Source organism: Littorina saxatilis, linkage group LG14, assembly GCF_037325665.1.
Source record: "Littorina saxatilis isolate snail1 linkage group LG14, US_GU_Lsax_2.0, whole genome shotgun sequence".
Lineage (NCBI taxonomy): Eukaryota > Metazoa > Mollusca > Gastropoda > Littorinimorpha > Littorinidae > Littorina > Littorina saxatilis.
In genome coordinates, this window is record NC_090258.1 from 2,380,808 (window position 1) to 2,401,094 (window position 20,287).

At 42.9% G+C, this 20,287-nt stretch overlaps 2 protein-coding genes across 2 annotated transcripts in view; one reads left to right on the plus strand and one right to left on the minus strand.

The window, feature by feature from the left end:
* LOC138946891 (ATP-dependent zinc metalloprotease YME1L-like) overlaps window positions 1-10,517 on the plus strand; it is a 53,710-nt gene extending 43,193 nt beyond the window's left edge. Inside the window, exons 19-21 of the mRNA XM_070318285.1 lie at window positions 2,610-2,683; window positions 5,391-5,513; window positions 7,865-10,517. Coding sequence (XP_070174386.1) covers window positions 2,610-2,683; window positions 5,391-5,513; window positions 7,865-8,011 — 344 coding nt within the window. The 3' untranslated portion in view covers window positions 8,012-10,517. The remainder of the gene's footprint in view (window positions 1-2,609; window positions 2,684-5,390; window positions 5,514-7,864) is intronic.
* Window positions 10,518-17,295: 6,778 nt separating this feature from the next.
* The window catches only part of LOC138946889 (multidrug resistance-associated protein 1-like), a 53,233-nt gene continuing 50,241 nt past the window's right edge, over window positions 17,296-20,287 (minus strand). Inside the window, exons 30-33 of the mRNA XM_070318284.1 lie at window positions 19,528-19,686; window positions 19,068-19,234; window positions 18,302-18,496; window positions 17,296-17,919 (exon numbers count right to left, since the gene is read on the minus strand). Of these exons, the coding sequence (XP_070174385.1) occupies window positions 17,808-17,919; window positions 18,302-18,496; window positions 19,068-19,234; window positions 19,528-19,686 (633 nt within the window). The 3' untranslated portion in view covers window positions 17,296-17,807. The remainder of the gene's footprint in view (window positions 17,920-18,301; window positions 18,497-19,067; window positions 19,235-19,527; window positions 19,687-20,287) is intronic.

The window sequence follows — 20,287 nt, forward strand, 5'->3', positions numbered from 1 at the left end:
TGCACACATGGCACAGTCGCTGTGGGTAGGCCTTGCTCTCCGTCGCAGGGATGTGGCACGAGAAGTGACGCGCTGTCAACCTCTCAGCAACAGGAGCATCACGCTTTGGTCCGTTGATCTTGACCTTGAGCGGAACGTCGCTCAGCAGCTGGCGTATCAAGTCCTTCGTGAATTCATACTGTGTTTTCGGCCGACGGACTTGCTGCTTGTACAGGATGTAGGCCTGCACTTTGGCCAGGTGAATCAGATGGAAGGCCATCCTCTTCCACCACTTGACAGTCTTCCTGTAGAAGCTGTAGTAGCCCAGGTTCTGGTCAAAGTTGTCCACACCATCCATGTTGGCGTTGTAGTCCAGGATGACGACAGGCTTGGTGACAGGAGGGGCATCCTGGTTCCTGTGGGCTGACGGCGGAGCTTCACCAGTCGCTGCAGTGTGGCGTGTTGAAAGAAAGGAGACGTTCTTTCTGTCGTTGATGCGGAGGCACAAAAGATTTCCCTTGCGCCGGAACCGGAACTCTCCTTTCTTCAGTTTCAGTTCCTTGGGGTGCAGAGACCTGGGCATGCCCACACGACCAGAAATGACGGTTCCAACTGCCATCGTGTTGTTCTGGCGCAGGTACTCATACAGAGCTACAGAGGAGAAAAAGGAGTCCATGTAGATGGTGTGGCCTTTTCCCAGGAAATCTTGTGTTAGACGTTTCACCACATTCTCCCCGTGATTCTTCTCTGGGCCATTTGGACCGGCACCGGTATACACCTGCATGCGACAAACAAATCCAGTATCGGCCTCACAGCAGCAGTACATCTTGATCCCGTAACGCGTCGGCTTGCTGGGGATGAACATTCTGAAGCTCAGACGACCACGCCATGGGACCATGGACTCATCCACAGACAGCTCCTGCTGAGGATAGTAGACATCCTTGAACCGTGTTGCCAAATGGTCGAAGAGAGGCCGGACTTTGTGGATCTTGTCTTCTCGGTTTCTGAAACAGAAATGAAAAAAATAAGGAAATATGGCAACAACCAACAAAAAAAAAGAAAAAAAAGTAAAATATATACATGCATAATATCTGTTGTTCTAATTCAGCAATTGTGTTTACATTCTAAATTTTTAATTTGAACTTTGAATACCCATGGCATTCTGAATTGTACTTGTGATCTGTATTTGTGGTTATTCTGTCTCTCTGAGTTTCACTGTTATCACATATAATTTTAGAAATACACATACACCACACAGCCCTGCACAATAAACTATGACATACTCACACAAACAAATGAGGGAAAAAAAAACACACACACACATAATTCACACTGTATAAAAGAAAATAATATGCGTTGAAAATAATGAAACTTGCCTCATTCCTTGGTTGTCGACCAAGTGAAAAAATCCAAGAATGGCGAGGTATCTGTCACGCGCCATGTAGTCCCCCCAGAACGGTGTTGTGCACAGGGGATCTGTCGACCAGTACTGTTTGATTTCTGGTTTCCAGAGAAGACCCATGTTTATGGTCAGTGCCAGGAATACTTTCATTTCCTGCACAGTGACAGGCTTCCACTTGGCAAACATGGAGTGTGGGGAGGCATCGGGTCTAGATTCACAACAGTGCTGGGCATACAAATTTGTCTGATTCACAAACAGTGCTATTTGTTCTTCTCCTATAAACAGGGAGAAGAAGTCCAGACAACTGGCATTGTCATCCATGTCAATCAGCAATCCAGAATGTTTAGCAAACTGAACAAGCTCTGGCTGAAAGTCAAGCAGACTCCAGCCATTTTCATCAGTTTCTGCAGGTAGAGGTGCTTCATTCACATTGTCAACAGCTGGTTGTGTATTTCTGTTCACTCCCCCTCTTCCTCTCCCTCTTCCTCTCCTCCTAGCTGTCACCACAGGTCGCGTAGGTGCATTCTCACTTTCAGACTCAGAACTTGTGTCATTCTCAGTCTCAAAATCAAAAAGTTCTGCGTCAAAAGCACGACCACGCCCCCTTGCCAGTCGAACAGGTCTTGTGGTTGAATTATCGCAGGATATTCCAGTTGAAGTCGAAGCCTGTGGTTCTATCGAAGCAATGTTGAATGCTGGTGCATTGTTCGACGAAGTTTCAGTACTTTCACTCGATTCTGATCGCGAATCCTCGATATCAGGATCAAAATCGCTGTCATCGTCACCAATTATCTCATCCAGTACTTGCTGGGCAGTGAAGCGTCTTCGCTTATCCATTGTTTCGACAAAAATCGAAGAAAACGTGATCAAAATCCAAAATTAGCGCGCACTTTCTAGCCTTTGTTATCGCAAACGAAGTTTTAGACGTAGTAGCCTCCCTTTTCTCATTAATATTCATGAGAATGACGTATCAAACGGGTTGCAACGAAACGGGTTTGAGCGCCCGTAGATTCTACCGGCACAGGCGCTGGTGAGCATTCAGAGGCGCCGGTAGAATCTACGGGCGCAGTGCTGAAAGGGTTAAGCGGCGTTGTGGTCATATTAAGCGGCTTTTTCTAATACATAACAAAGAAGGACAATTCCGGACCGGGTAAAATTGGTCATAATACGCGGCTGGTCATATTAACCGCGGTCATATTAACCGGCGACCACTGTACTTCAATTTCAGGCGCGTCCAGTGACTTCCAGTCAGCCACTCGCATTGCCACGGCCATGGTCAAGAGTTTCGGCATGTCAGAAAAGGTATTCACTTGTTTCTTTCTTCTCTTGTTCATCTCATTTCTTTCTCCGTTTGTTTATTTAGCAATTTTCTTCGAAGACTTCTGAACAGATTCACCTCATTTGTCACGCGTGGCGGTAATTCTGGATCATTGGTGGTAGCAGTCGTCTTGGTGGCCGTGGGTTGATTCGCTCGCCATCTTTCTTTATATCGATGTCGAGGAATTTTGGCATAACTCGATTCTTGGCGATTTTTATGATTTTGAGCTTTAGACTAAGTAAATCATTCTCCATAAAAAAATGTTCTCTCAAATACGATTGACAATGCATGATTTAATGTTCTTTGATCTTTTTAATCATACCAGAAACAAATATAAGCACGTTCCTAATAAAAATAATCAGGTGTGTCCTTGTGATAAAGCTGTTTAACACGAGTCAGGCCAAAATTCCACGATGACGTCATTATGTTGCTTGCTGAAGGTATCAATGCAATCATTTGATGGCATTCTTGTCCTTGCCTACTGAAAGTGGGTACATAATGGCTTGACGACAGTCTGCTTATGGCATTCTTGTCCTAGCTTGCTAAAAGTGGGTACATAATGGCTTGACGACAGTCTGCTTATGGCATTCTTGTCCTAGCTTGCTAAAAGTGGGTACATAATGGCTTGACGACAGTCTGCTTATGGCATTCTTGTCCTAGCTTGCTAAAAGTGGGTACATAATGGCTTGACGACAGTCTGCTTATGGCATTCTTGTCCTAGCTTGCTAAAAGTGGGTACATAATGGCTTGACGACAGTCTGCTTATGGCATTCTTGTCCTAGCTTGCTAAAAGTGGGTACATAATGGCTTGACGACAGTCTGCTTATGGCATTCTTGTCCTAGCTTGCTAAAAGTGGGTACATAATGGCTTGACGACAGTCTGCTTATGGCAATCTTGTCCCAGCTTGCTAAAAGTGGGTACATAATGGCTTGACGACAGTCTGCTTATGGCATTCTTGTCCTAGCTTGCTAAAAGTGGGTACATAATGGCTTGACGACAGTCTGCTTATGGCATTCTTGTCCTAGCTTGCTAAAAGTGGGTACATAATGGCTTGACGACAGTCTGCTTATGGCATTCTTGTCCTAGCTTGCTAAAAGTGGGTACATAATGGCTTGACGACAGTCTGCTTATGGCATTCTTGTCCTAGCTTGCTAAAAGTGGGTACATAATGGCTTGACGACAGTCTGCTTATGGCATTCTTGTCCTAGCTTGCTAAAAGTGGGTACATAATGGCTTGACGACAGTCTGCTTATGGCATTCTTGTCCTAGCTTGCTAAAAGTGGGTACATAATGGCTTGACGACAGTCTGCTTATGGCATTCTTGTCCTAGCTTGCTAAAAGTGGGTACATAATGGCTTGACGACAGTCTGCTTATGGCATTCTTGTCCTAGCTTGCTAAAAGTGGGTACATAATGGCTTGACGACAGTCTGCTTATGGCATTCTTGTCCTAGCTTGCTAAAAGTGGGTACATAATGGCTTGACGACAGTCTGCTTATGGCATTCTTGTCCTAGCTTGCTAAAAGTGGGTACATAATGGCTTGACGACAGTCTGCTTATGGCATTCTTGTCCTAGCTTGCTAAAAGTGGGTACATAATGGCTTGACGACAGTCTGCTTATGGCATTCTTGTCCTAGCTTGCTAAAAGTGGGTACATAATGGCTTGACGACAGTCTGCTTATGGCATTCTTGTCCTAGCTTGCTAAAAGTGGGTACATAATGGCTTGACGACAGTCTGCTTATGGCAATCTTGTCCCAGCTTGCTAAAAGTGGGTACATAATGGCTTGACGACAGTCTGCTTATGGCATTCTTGTCCTAGCTTGCTAAAAGTGGGTACATAATGGCTTGACGACAGTCTGCTTATGGCATTCTTGTCCTAGCTTGCTAAAAGTGGGTACATAATGGCTTGACGACAGTCTGCTTATGGCATTCTTGTCCTAGCTTGCTAAAAGTGGGTACATAATGGCTTGACGACAGTCTGCTTATGGCATTCTTGTCCTAGCTTGCTAAAAGTGGGTACATAATGGCTTGACGACAGTCTGCTTATGGCATTCTTGTCCTAGCTTGCTAAAAGTGGGTACATAATGGCTTGACGACAGTCTGCTTATGGCAATCTTGTCCCAGCTTGCTAAAAGTGGGTACATAATGGCTTGACGACAGTCTGCTTATGGCATTCTTGTCCTAGCTTGCTAAAAGTGGGTACATAATGGCTTGACGACAGTCTGCTTATGGCATTCTTGTCCTAGCTTGCTAAAAGTGGGTACATAATGGCTTGACGACAGTCTGCTTATGGCATTCTTGTCCTAGCTTGCTAAAAGTGGGTACATAATGGCTTGACGACAGTCTGCTTATGGCATTCTTGTCCTAGCTTGCTAAAAGTGGGTACATAATGGCTTGACGACAGTCTGCTTATGGCATTCTTGTCCCAGCTTGCTAAAAGTGGGTACATAATGGCTTGACGACAGTCTGCTTATGGCATTCTTGTCCTAGCTTGCTAAAAGTGGGTACATAATGGCTTGACGACAGTCTGCTTATGGCATTCTTGTCCTAGCTTGCTAAAAGTGGGTACATAATGGCTTGACGACAGTCTGCTTATGGCATTCTTGTCCCAGCTTGCTAATTGTCTGGATGAGGGGTTGGATGACAGAGTTTGTTTTTGGTCATTAGCATTGTTGTTTCTGTGTGCTGCAGGTTGGGATGCGTACGTTTGACAACGGAGACGGTGTGGACAGCGGGCTGTCGATGGTTAGGGTCAACGAGGTCAGCCCCGCCATCCAGGAACAGGTGGACATGGAGATCAAACGTTTGCTGCAGGTAAGCAAGATGACACCAGACCTGGGAACCCCTGTTTTGCACTTAGAGTATTCTCAAACAAACTTGGTGTTATTTCAGAAAAATGAACATACTCCACACAGCATTTGAACATCTATGATTCAAACATGCTTCACACGTGTCCGCCACATCGTTAATTAAGTTTACCTATACAGTCGAGATCGCTTTACACGAAATGAAAGGGACCAATATTTTGTTCAAGTTAACGTTTTTTCACAAGATAAAGAAGATAAAACAGTGCCATACCATAAAAAAAAAGCCTCTGTAGTGCGCGGCGGACGAAGTACACGGTTCAGTCAGAGTCGGCAGTTTTGTCGTCTGCTACAGTTCATTATTTTGTTGTACACTTTAATTCCCCACAAAAAAAGATTAAAATCCATTGCAGTGTTTAAAATCCATTGCAGTGTTTATGAATTCACACAGGACGAAAGAAATCCGTCAACTTCAACTGTTTGACAGGCTCCATTTAAAACAAATCCTTTTTGACTCACATGCGAAGCAAAAGTGAGTCTATGTACTCACCCGAGTTGTCCGTCCGTCCGTCCGTCCGGAAAACTTTAACGTTGGATATTTCTTGGACACTATTCAGTCTATCAGTACCAAATTTGGCAAGATGGTGTATGATGACAAGGCCCCAAAAAACATACATAGCATCTTGACCTTGCTTCAAGGTCAAGGTCGCAGGGGCCATATATGTTGTCTAAAAAAACAGCTATTTTTCACATTTTCTCTGAAGTTTTTGAGATTGAATACCTCACCTATATATGATATATAGGGCAAAGTAAGCCCCATCTTTTGATACCAGTTTGGTTTACCTTGCTTCAAGGTCAAGGTCACAGGAGCTCTTCAAAGTTGGATTGTATACATATTTTGAAGTGACCTTGACCCTGAACTATGGAAGATAACTGTTTCAAACTTAAAAATTATGTGGGGCACATGTTATGCTTTCATCATGAGACACATTTGGTCACATATGATCAAGGTCAAGGTCACTTTGACCCTTATGAAATGTGACCAAAATAAGGTAGTGAACCACTAAAAGTGACCATATCTCATGGTAGAAAGAGCCAATAAGCACCATTGTACTTCCTATGTCTTGAATTAACAGCTTTGTGTTGCATGACCTTGGATGACCTTGACCTTGGGTCAAGGTCACATGTATTTTGTTAGGAAAAATGTGTAAAGCAGTTCTTAGTGTATGATGTCATTGCTAGGTTTAGTTATTTGACCTTGACCCTGAAGGTCAAGGTCATGTCAAGGTCAAGCATGTGAGTCGTATGGGCTTTGCCCTTCTTGTTTCAATTTTTACTGACAAAAACTGTAATCATGTGTCAAAATACTGGATCGGCTTCAAGATGGGCTTGTGAATAAAAGTAGTCTAGGAATTTTTCTCGTCGTATTTTTTTCCCACTGACCATACTGATCGTAGTATCGACAATCATGCGTACAGAATACGGCAAAATCGTATGGGTTCCCAGGTCTGTGACACCCATTGCCAACACTGATAACGTAGACAAACTCAGGGACAAGCGGAGGGATGGTCTTATCCCATGTAAGAGCCTGGCCAGGTCTGAGATAGTCAGGTGAACTATTTTCACAAAAAGGACTGTGACTAATTTTAAACATTCTGTGAATTTTAAAGCCTCTTTGCTGCTTGATTTACATGATGACTTTTGGGTGTGACCGTAAAATGCCCGCAGAAAAACACCAGCACTTTCAAATGATCAAACCCTATTTGTCCCCACAAGTGTTCAGTCAGAAGGATACCTCCTTTGACAGTGCATTCTTCTTCTTCTTCGTTCATGGGCTTAGACTCCCACGTTCACTTATGTTTTTAGCACGAGTGGATTTTTACGTGTATGACCGTTTTTACCCCGCCATTCAGGCAGCATACGCCGATTTCGGGGAAGGCATGCTGAGTATTTTCGTGTTTCTATAACCCACCGAACTCGGACATGGATTACAGGATCTTTTCCGTGCGCACTTGGTCTTGTGCTTGCGTGTACACACGAAGGGGGTTAAGTCACTAGCATGTCTGCACATAAGTTGACCTGGGAAACCGGAAAAATCTCCACTTTAACCAGGCGGCAGCGACCGGGATTCGAACTCCCGATTAGGAGGCGGATGTCTTACCAACACGCCACTGCGCCCGTGCATTCAATTTCTGCCTGTTACACATTGTCTGACGAGCACTCTGGAAGACCTTCTAATGTCCATGTGCTTACACACACTGGCTGTTGTTTTTCCTTTTATTCTTTCTTGATACGCAGGGAGAAAAGTCTGTTCAAAAGTGCATGGTTACGGTTATTTAAAGTACAAATTATTATTTTCAGGAATCGTACGACCGGGCAAGGACAATCCTACGAAGCCACACAGCGGAACACAAAGCTCTGGCCACCGCTCTCCTTCAGTATGAAACACTCGACAAGGAAGACATTGCAGCCATCATAGAGGGCAGAATGATTAAGAAAGAGTTGTGATGATACTGTCGAAGAGATTGTGTGTGTGTGAATTGTGCAAATGGTGGATGGGTTTGTGGCAAGTGTATGATGAGTAGGAGTGGAGAAAGTGTCACATTATTTCCCCCTGTGTCATTTTTTTTTTTTTTTAAACTTTCTAATGATTTATGTTCCTTTTCCATAAGACTTTTGAAAAATGAAAGAAGAAGAAAATCAGTCCGTGCAAAATGTATATTTTTATCTTTGCTGATTATCAATCGTCTTATTCCTCATGTTTACAGGAGACAATGTAGTCGGCCTTCTTTCGTCCTGGCAACAGACGGAATAAAATCGTTGCAAAGACTGTTGCTATTAATCTTGGTGTATCTTATTCTTGTGTTTGACTAGTGAACTGATGTCTTTTTATCAAATGTTCTACCACCCCTGCTGCTAGTCCTTCTACTTTGTTTCTTTGTTAGTCAAGAGGAATGAAACTTTACAAAAGGAATCAACGAAGTGTTTTTGCTTGCCTTTTAGCTTCTGTTTTTATTAAATTTTGTCAAATTTCAAGTACGTTTTTTTTTAGTTAATCTGAAAACAGTGTGGGTGTGTGTGTGTTCAGGTGAACAGATGGAGTGCAATGTTGCAACTGGTCATGACTTTTTGACAAAGCCGTTAATGCTTAACTCCCGGTACACTGTGGTATTTTTTGTCTTTTCAGCATCACAAAACATGTTTTGAATTTGTTAACGTGTATTTCACTAACATTCACAGACGAGTAAGCAATGTGTTGTATCCATGTTTCATCTGGACCTCACTTCTTGTTTTTCATTGATAAAGCTCCAAAAGAAAGCGAGCATTTATGTGCAGTATAAAACCTGGTTACAATTATAAATGCACATGTTATGAAAATGATATTCAGGGAAATTTTTATCATTTGTCAGAAAGATATATGTAGGGGTAGTGTGAATGATGTACAATTACAGTACGAAAAAATAAAAGGATAAAAATTGTAATAAAAATGTACGACTCGCTCAGGAGAGTTTTAGGAATGAGCGGTGTTTGTTTTTAAAGACGTACAAAATGTACGACTCGCTCAGGAGAGTTTTAGGAATGAGCAGTGTTTGTTTTTAAAGACGTATTCATTTTGTTTTGTTTGTGTGGTCAGCATTATTGAGAGTATTTTGTTTATTCGTTATGGTCAGCAGATTTTAACCAAGATGAGTCATTAAATTGTTCTGTATGTGGGCCCGGTAGCTCAGATGGTAGAGCACTGGACTTGTGATCGGAAGGTCGCAGGTTCGAATTCGGGCCTTGACGGACACGGGTCAACTTTATGTGCAGACCCAGAGACGGAAGCCATGTCCCACCCCCGTGTCATCACAATGGCACGTAAAAGACCTTGGTCATTCTGCCATAAGTGCAGGTGGCTGAATACACCTAAACACGCAGACACCTGGGTAGCGCGACTCCGTTGCTGCTAGCTTTCCACTGGGAGGAAGCGACCCGAATTTCCCAGCGATGGGACAATAAAGTAATGAAAATGAAAATGTATGGAACTGTATGTGTGTGTGGGACAAATACCTCACTTTTGCACAATTCGGGCTGGCTGCTCATCGGGTCGTCAAAAGTGATAATTCAGTTTTGTGAATGTTATACGGTGGAACCCCCCTTTTACGGCCACTCAAAAATCTGGTCTTAAAAAGGAGGAAGTCTTGAAATGGGGGTAAATTTACATAGGTTATGAAGACAACATCTGAGAAAAGAGGTCTTGGAAAGGAGGGAGCCTCACATCGGGAGGGTTAAACGGGCGTTTCCACTGTGAATGCAAGTTCCTTTTCATGTTCGCTACATGTATCATGTTCACCATGGAAGATCTGTCCTAAAGCTTTTACACGCGATAATCACTTTCTTTAACTTTCAGAGGTATCGACAGCTTGGCTGCTTCCTGTGTAGATTGGGAAACTTTGTTGAAGTGACACCTATGTCAATCTAAACTTAATTGTGAGTGTTGGGAGATATATCAATGTCAATTGTGAGTTGATATGATGATTTGCACCGAGAGTCTGCAATCAAGGAAATATTGATATTTCATCATTTTACTGTATCATTGTTTCATGTTCTATGTCATGTTTCATGTTTGTTGTAATATACACACCACGAAACAAATTTCTCTGTTGAGATAATAAAGTCTTCTAATGTTGTCTAATTGAGCGTACAATTTTGTGTTAAATCCCGTTCTGCCCAGAAAGCAGGCTGGCTGTGGAGTGTTGGTGTGCGGTGAAGGAGAATGATACTTTTCGTTTTGTTCCATGTACAAGTCTTGACAGATTGGTGGCGTTGCACGTGATTCTCGACATGGGGAGAAATGTGTGTTTCATCTTTTCAGGGGAAGAAAGATTAAAGGAAGAGGTGAGAGAGAGTTAGGGTTAGAGAGAGAGGGTTAGAGAGTTAGGGTTAGAGAGAGAGAGAGTGAGAAGTGAGTTTTCACCAGGTGATGAATGGTGCCGAATGTCAAGATTGATGAATAAAGGTGATGCACCATTTAGTCAGGGTGTGGATTGTTTGTTCATCTGTGTGCTTGGGTGTGTGTGTGTGCTTGGGTCAGGGTGTGTGTGTGCTTGGGTGTGTGTGTTTCTCTTTGTCACTCTTGTCTCTGAAGTGTGTTGTCAGTACATGTATACGTGTTGAACTTGTGTAGGCAATCCATTGACATGGGTGGGATTCTTCCTGTATATGCCGGAAATCCGGATTCGATTATGACCTGTTTCTTGTTTTCTTTTCTTTGTGGTTTGGTTCAGGATTCATGACGTTGTTCAGTCCCACCCATGCATGGAAAGAAGAATGTGTTTCATTTTTGAAGAAATAAACAACGCTGGGGCGTCCATCCAGGGGCAGAGCCTGTTGAGTGGAGACGTTGCCGCAAAAAAAGCTGAATCATTTAGGCTTTGTACATTGAATTGAACAGTTTAACCCCCTCTGGTGAAATTGTTTTTCTCATTGTTTTTATTATTCTATGCTTTCGTAGAAATCATCAAATTCGCGTAGATTTGGATTGCATGTTATATCAATATACCAAAATCATACTTTGCTTGAGATGGTTTGGAAATTTTTATTGTAGCACATGATGTACATTATTTGTTCTGTAATTCACACGTGACTTGATAGTTGATACTGCATATCTGATAATTAAAGGGAAGAAAGCGCTTCCCCCCGCGGGTTAGGGGGAAGAATTTACCCGATGCTCCCCAGCATGTCGTAAGAGGTGACTAACGGATTCTGTTTCTCCTTTTACCCTTGTTAAGTGTTTCTTGTATAGAATATAGTCAATGTTTGTAAAGATTTTAGTCAAGCAGTATGTAAGAAATGTTAAGTCCTTTGTACTGGAAACTTGCATTCTCCCAGTAAGGTCATATATTGTACTACGTTGCAAGCCCCTGGAGCAATTTTTTATTAGTGCTTTTGTGAACAAGAAACAATTGACAAGTGGCTCTATCCCATCTCCCCCCTTTCCCCGTTGCGATATAACCTTGAATGGTTGAAAACGACGTTAAACACCAAATAAAGAAAGAAAGAAAGAAAGCGCTCTAACGAAATGCATAGGACATGTACAATAGAGTAATTGAGAGCTGTGCGGAACCAGTCTCCTGGCACCTGAGAGAATAACAATCAAGCGTTAAAATGAACAAGCACTTTTCATCGTCAAATTTACATCGTTTTAAAATTACTGCATAATGTATGCATCATTTGCACAAAATCCCATGGAATTCAGACAAGCATCTACACTATTTCATTTATACACAGTTCAAATTATGTTTGTTTGTTTGCTTAACGCCCAGCCGACCACAAAGGGCCATATCGGGGCGGTGCTGCTTTGACATATAACGTGCGCCACACACAAGACCGAAGTCGCAGCACATTTTCTTTCTTTCTTTATTTGGTGTTTAACGTCGTTTTCAACCACGAAGGTTATATCGCGACGGGGAAAGGGGGGAGATGGGATAGAGCCACTTGTCAATTGTTTCTTGTTCACAAAAGCACTAATCAAAAATTTGCTCCAGGGGCTTGCAACGTAGTACAATATATTACCTTACTGGGAGAATGCAAGTTTCCAGTACAAAGGACTAAACATTTCTTACATACTGCTTGACTAAAATCTTTACAAAAATTGACTATATTCTATACCAGAAACACTTAACAAGGGTAAAAGGAGAAACAGAATCCGTTAGTCGCCTCTTACGACATGCTGGGGAGCATCGGGTAAATTCTTCCCCCTAACCCGAGGGGGGTGTCGCAACACAGGCTTCATGTCTCACCCAGTCACATTATTCTGACACTGGACCACCCAGTCCTGGCACTAACCCCATAATGCCAGATGCCAGGCGGAGCAGCCACTAGATTTCCAATTTTAAAGTCTTAGGTATGACCCGGCCGGGGTTCGAACCCACGACCTCCCGCTCACTGGGCGGACGCCTTACCACTAGGCCAACCGTGCCGGTTTCAAATTACGTGATATTCTGCAAATATTGTAGAAATACAAATACGAATCATCCTTCTTGCAAGCTCGGTATGACGTTGACATCAAGAACAATTGCAAATTGAGTTAAGATTGATATCTCTGCATACACAAATCGGTATACAGAAGTGACAGACATACATGTTTTCTAGATGTAACGGCATTTTTATAACAAAAACTTCGACATGTTCATAACAACACATGATCTTGAACTCAAAAGTGAACAACGCAATATACATAAATTCTGCATAATAAATGAAGACGCTCAACCCATAAAAAACATATATCTATCCTTTAACAATAACAAAAGAGACCAATGCATCATCCTGAAAATAAGCGAACTGATCAAATTAATTAATAGCATTTGAACACTGATTCATAAGCTTCATGATAAAACATTGAAATCACAATAACGATTTCTACCACAGGGTATTTCTGCAGTCATCACTTGACTAGCTCTATCTAATGATCTGTGAGGTTGATGTACTTAAAACGTTGCACGCATGGCAAATGAGAATAGCGCACAGGTCGACCAGACATGAATTTCAACACGCATACTCCATTGTTCTCTGAAATTTACTGCAAGTATACAGATTGTTGGTACAGTCAGTGGAACCCCCCTTTTAAGACCCCCCAATTTAAAACTTACTTTGTTTAAACACAGTTTTCTCAGATTGTCTGTTCCTAAACTCTCTAAATTGACCCCCATTTTAAGACTCCCTCCTTTGTAAGGCTTGGTTTTCTCAGATTTTGGAGGTCTTAAAAGGGGGGTTCCACTGTAATAGAGTAGAACAAAAGATATGTATTTCTGAGTAGAATTAGCCACATGGATCAGTCACAGATTACTTGCTGCAGTGTTCCGTGGATTGAACATAGGACGTACATCCTATAACACCATAGAGTAGAAACATGACCATGAGGATGCCCATTTCAGCACGATCCACTGATTCGTGGACTCATGGACAAAGCCGTCTCTTCGGAGACCGCGAAGAAGATAATAATAATAATAATAATGCAAACTTTTATAGCGCTATTCTAGAAAAATGTCTACTCTTAGCGCTTTACAATACATACATCGACCAAGCATACTATACACGCACAGGCAAAGAAACCGACCAAACATAACCAACAAACTATACATGCACAGGCAAAGAAAACGACCAAACATACAATACACGCACAGGCAAAGATAACGACCAAACATAAACAAACATACTATGACCAATCATAACCAACATACTATACGCGCGCAGGCAAAGAGAACAATCAGCACATGTAATAATTACTAACAACTAATGATGCAGGCATACAATGACAATCCAATACACAGCCTAGGCACAAGAACCACATAAGACTACTGTATAAAAACGTGTCAACAATACTATTTACACACACACAAACAGTGCTGACACAAAGCGCAGAAAATATATATACACGTTATTTTAGGCACTAGGTAGGGGGTGAGGTGGGGCGGGATGGGGTGGGTGGGGAGATGCTGGAGGGAAAATCACTTGCGCTGAAAGAGGTGTGTTTTGAGATTTGTCTTGAATGTAGTGAGAGAATCTGTGTGTCTGAGAGGCAGAGGTAATCTATTCCAGGTCACAGGGGCTTGATAGGCGAAGGACCTCTCGCCACATGTCTTTGTTTGCACTGTGGGGAGTCGGAAGAGTCGAGTGTCGGCGGCGGAGCGAAGCTGACGAGAGGGGGTGTAGAGATTGAGGAGTTCTGAGAAGTATTCTGGGGCAGAACCAGAAACGACGGCAAAAGAAAGAGAGGAGAGTTTGTATTCGATCCTTTTAGTGATAGGCAGCCAGTGTAGAGAGTGAAGAAGGGGTGTGGCGTGTTCATACTTGGAAGATTTGAAGACCAGGCGGGCAGCGTTATTTTGGATCCTTTGAAGTCTATCTAAAAGGTACTTAGGGAGACCGGCCAGAAGAGAATTGCAATAATCTATCTTTGAGAGGACTAAAGAACACACTAACGTTTTGGTTGCATCAGTGGTGAGGTAGTGACGGACTGAACTAATCTTGCGCAGCTCTAGATAGGCGGACTTGCAGATGTTAGAGATGTGTTTTTGGAAAGAGAGAGTTGGATCGAGAGTGACGCCAAGGCTGCGGACAGACGGAGAGAAAGAGATAGGTAGTTCGTTGACAGTGAGAGAGGCAGGAAGAGAAGGGTGATTGAGAAATTTCTTGGGACAGGCCAGCATAACTTCGGTTTTGTCACTATTTAACTGGAGTTTGTTTAAAGACATCCAATCACTGAGGTCCGCAATGCAATCCTGTGTCCGAGATACCAGAACGTCAACTTCAGCAAGAGGGGCAGACTGATGAAGCTGTGTATCATCAGCGAAACTCTCGTGCGACAACGCATGGCGACTGATAACATCGGACACAGGGGAGGCATATAGAACGAAAAGTATGGGGCCAAGCACGGACCCTTGCGGGACACCGTACTGGAGAGCTGAAGGTTGAGATTTGATGCCGTTGACACAAACGGTCTGCGTCCGGTTAGTAAGGTACGAACGAACCCAGGAAAGGGCCAGATCATGAACACCAAAGGAGTGCTGAAGCCTGTGGAGCAGAATTTCGTGGTCTATCGTATCAAATGCGCTAGACAAGTCCAGTAGTGTTAGAATGGAGACCTGATTTTCGTCAAAGCCAAGAAGGATGTCGTTTACAATCTTCAGAAGTGCTGTCTCAGTACTATGGTTTTTCCTGTATGCAGACTGATGGGTGTTGAGAAGGTGGTTTTGCTCTAGATGAGTGAGAAGTTGTGAAAGGACAATTTTTTCAGTGATTTTTGAAAGGAATGACAAGTTCGAAACGGGCCTAAAGTTTTTCAAGGAATTCTTGATGAAGTGATTATATACACTCACCACATTCCTCCGATCATCTGTGGACATTATGTACGCTCTGTATTCTTAGCCGTAGCCGTGCGACAAATACGAATCAGCCATCAAAAATTACATTGTTTTAATGTGTGTTTGGTTGTGTTTTTGCCATACGGTCTCCACAGCATACTTTGTCACAACGGAAACAAACCACTCGGGCAACAAACCACTCAGGCATGAAGTCGTTCAAGTGGTCCGTGATCGAGAAACATATTGGAATCACCATATCATCCCAAATTATGTTGTTGTACTGTTTCGTAATCTTTTCCCTTGAAAAAGTCTGTCATCTTTGGCCAAACTTGTAAAAAGAAGATAATTAAGCCACACAGGATTAAAATCGTATTAACTGTCCGTGAATTTAAAACGAGCAACACATATAGGCTTATGAATCATTCATCACAAGTAATCGTTGTACGGTTCAGCAATTCCATTTCTTTCTTCCAACAGGTCTAGCATCTTTGACCACAAGAAAGGAAACAAATCACTTCGGGTTGGTCTTCCAACGTCTAGCATCTTTGACGACAAGAAAGGAAACAAATCACTTGGGGTTGGAATCGCTCAGGCACATTTACAACGAGCAGCACATCCGTTGTATTATTTCATAAATTTAAAAATAAATTACGACAAGCTTTGCATCTTTAGCCACATGAAATAAGAAAGACCACCCACCAAGAATTTCAAACGAGAAGCTCGAATCAGTCATCACAAGTTAATGGTTGTACTGTTCAATATTTCTCTTCTTTCCAGTCTTGCATATTTGACCACGAGAAAGAAGACGAACCACTCAACCTTCAAATCATTCTGGTGGTCTGGGACTCAGTGTCAAACGGCGAGCAATACATATTAATCAGTTATCTCAAGTCAACTGTTACACTGTTCCATCATTCTCTTCGTTTACCCCCTTTCAACAAGTCAGTCTTGCATCCTTGACCATATAGAAACAAACTGCCTACAGCGGTCACAAGTAACAAGTCAGTCTTGCATCCTTGACCATAATATAGAAACAAACTGCCTACAGCGGTCACAAGTAACAAGTCAGTCTTGCATCCTTGACCTTGACCATACAGAAACAAACTGCCTACAGCGGTCACAAGTAACAAGTCAGTCTTGCATCCTTGACCTTGACCATATAGAAACAAACTGCCTACAGCGGTCACAAGTAACAAGTCAGTCTTGCATCCTTGACCTTGACCATATAGAAACAAACTGCCTACAGCGGTCACAAGTAACAAGTCAGTCTTGCATCCTTGACCTTGACCATATAGAAACAAACTGCCTACAGCGGTCACAAGTAACAAGTCAGTCTTGCATCCTTGACCTTGACCATACAGAAACAAACTGCCTACAGCGGTCACAAGTAACAAGTCAGTCTTGCATCCTTGACCTTGACCATACAGAAACAAACTGCCTACAGCGGTCACAAGTAACAAGTCAGTCTTGCATCCTTGACCTTGACCATACAGAAACAAACTGCCTACAGCGGTCACAAGTAACAAGTCAGTCTTGCATCCTTGACCTTGACCATACAGAAACAAACTGCCTACAGCGGTCACAAGTAACAAGTCAGTCTTGCATCCTTGACCTTGACCATACAGAAACAAACTGCCTACAGCGGTCACAAGTAACAAGTCAGTCTTGCATCCTTGACCTTGACCATACAGAAACAAACTGCCTACAGCGGTCACAAGTAACAAGTCAGTCTTGCATCCTTGACCTTGACCATACAGAAACAAACTGCCTACAGCGGTCACAAGTAACAAGTCAGTCTTGCATCCTTGACCTTGACCATACAGAAACAAACTGCCTACAGCGGTCACAAGTAACAAGTCAGTCTTGCATCCTTGACCTTGACCATACAGAAACAAACTGCCTACAGCGGTCACAAGTAACAAGTCAGTCTTGCATCCTTGACCTTGACCACACAGAAACAAACTGCCTACAGCGGTCACAAGTAACAAGTCAGTCTTGCATCCTTGACCTTGACCATACAGAAACAAACTGCCTACAGCGGTCACAAGTAACAAGTCAGTCTTGCATCCTTGACCTTGACCATACAGAAACAAACTGCCTACAGCGGTCACAAGTAACAGATTGCACTGTTTCATGTTTGTTTCATCCATAGGTCTTGCATTCTTGGCCACAGAAGAAGAAAAAACCAGAAAATCGGCACAAATGACATGCTGCACTGTTTCGTGTTTTGGTTTCCATACTGGTCTTGCATTTGTGGCCAAAGGCAAGAAGAGGAACCACTCCATCTTCAAATCTTGCGTCTGCTCTGTGAATTTCAAACAAGGCCTGTGTCTCAAGTTTGGTAATGGGATAGAAAACAAACCACTCGATTTTAAATCGTTCTTTTATCCTTCGAATTTCAAACAATATCTACATCTTTGGTCACTCCATCTTCAGATCGCTCCACTGGTCAGTGACATTCAAACCAGGCCTGCGTCTTTGGCCATGGAGTAGAAAACTGACTCGTCGTTGCTGAGCAGGTGGTCTGGAGAGTCAAACTCCTTGATCCGACCATCGTCCATCACCATCACCCTGTCACAGGAGACAAGAGGATTCTATGTTTTCAAACACTATGTGAATGCCGGATAATATGTTTGAAAAAAAAAAGAAAACAAACAGCCATATTCTATTCTATTAAGCAAGTCTCAACAAGCCTCCCCGATCTCACAATCACAGTTAACACCCTCCCTCGCACGCTCACACACACACACACACACACACACACACACACACACACACACACACACACACACACACACACACACACACACACACACACACACACACACACACACACACACACACACACACACACACACACACACCGCACACACACACACACACACACACACACACACACACACACACACACACACACACACACACACACACACACACACACACACACACACACCTGTCATAGTCCATAATGGTGTTGAGCCTATGAGCGATGGTGACGATGGTACAGTTGTGGAAGGCCAGGCGGATGGTGTTCTGTATCAGTGTGTCTGTCTCCATGTCCACGGCGGCTGTGGCTTCGTCCAGGATGAGGATTTTGGTGCGACGTAGCAGTGTTCTGGCCAGACACACCAGCTGTCTCTGTCCAACGCTGTAACACAAATTTTAGCAAGCGATGAAATGATAAGAGTAAATATGGAGTTACGTCAATAAATGGCCATGAGTTACAACACTTAATGGCCGTGACTATAGGACAACAAATGGCTGTGAGTTAAGACAACAAATGGCCGTGAGTTATGACAACAAATTGCCGTGAGTTATGACAACAAATGGCTGTGAGTTATGACGACAAATGGCTGTGAGTTATGACGACATATGGCCGTGAGTTATGACGACAAATGGCCGTGAGTTATGACAACAAATTGCCGTGAGTTATGACAACAAATGGCTGTGAGTTATATCGACAAATGGCTTTGAGTTATGACGACATATGTCCGAGGGATATGACGACAAATAGCCGTGAGTTATGACGACATATGACCGTAAGTTACAACAACAAATGGACGTAGGTTATGACGAAAAAGTTAACCGCGCAGATGACGACCAAGAACGCCAACAACAAACAAGCAATAAGAGGATAGAGACTGGAATAAGACTGCACCGAGACGAGTCAAATCCACAGCATCATTATGTGACTAACGCTTCTCCATTCGTCTGCCAACCTGAGGTTTTGTCCTTCTTCTCCGCACTCATAGTCGAGTCTGTCGTGCAGGTTAGAGGTAAAGGTCTTGAGGTGAGATCTCTCCAGTGCCTGCCAGATGTCCTCGTCGCTGTACTGGTCGAATGGGTCAAGGTTGAAACGAAGAGAACCGGAGAACAACACTGGGTCCTGCATGATTAGAGTGAAGCAGTATTTCGGGTACAAAATGGCACTCTTGTTTGTTTGGAGACGTGAGGTAAACAGACAGGTTTCTTACATTGATAAGACTGATGACCTACAAACGGGCGCTAAAAAAAAACCACTAGCAGTTTCCCGGAAAAACCAACGGCAATTTAACGAGGCATTTTTAACTGCCCCCAATTAGAAACAAGAAAGTTTCATCCAATAGCTGGGGGAAAATTAGCATACACACACACACACACACACACACACACACACACATCCCTAACCCTACGACAGACCTGTGGGAGTATAGTGAGACGAGATCTCAAGTCGTGCAGACCGATGTCAGCGATGTTGATGCCGTCAATGATGATGGCACCACCCGCCGCCTCCAGGATTCGGAACAACGCCAGCGTCAACGACGACTTCCCGGCACCCGTTCGTCCCACGATCCCTATCTGTTCAATATATAAATGATAAGCTCACTTGAAATCCAAGATCAGAGATGATGAATTTATTACAAAAGTAGAACAGATATTTTAATGACTGTTTCATTGCCGCATAGAACTGTAAAATGACCAATGACTTTGGCTGAGATCGAGTTGGTGTCGTGAGCTGTTGAATTTTAATAATAAACTCAGCTCTATAATGTGCCGTGTTGAAGTGTAATAATAAACTCAGCTCTATGATGTGCCGTGTTGAAGTGTAATAATAAACTCAGCTCTATGATGTGCCGTGTTGAAGTGTAATAATAAACTCAGCTCTATGATGTGCCGTGTTGAAGTGTAATAATAAACTCAGCTCTATGATGTGCCGTGTTGAAGTGTAATAATAAACTCAGCTCTATGATGTGCCGTGTTGAAGTGTAATAATAAACTCAGCTCTATGATGTGCCGTGTTGAAGTGTAATAATAAACTCAGCTCTATGATGTGCCGTGTTGAAGTGTAATAATAAACTCAGCTCTATGATGTGCCGTGTTGAAGTGTAATAATAAACTCAGCTCTATGATGTGCCGTGTTGAAGTGTAATAATAAACTCAGCTCTATGATGTGCCGTGT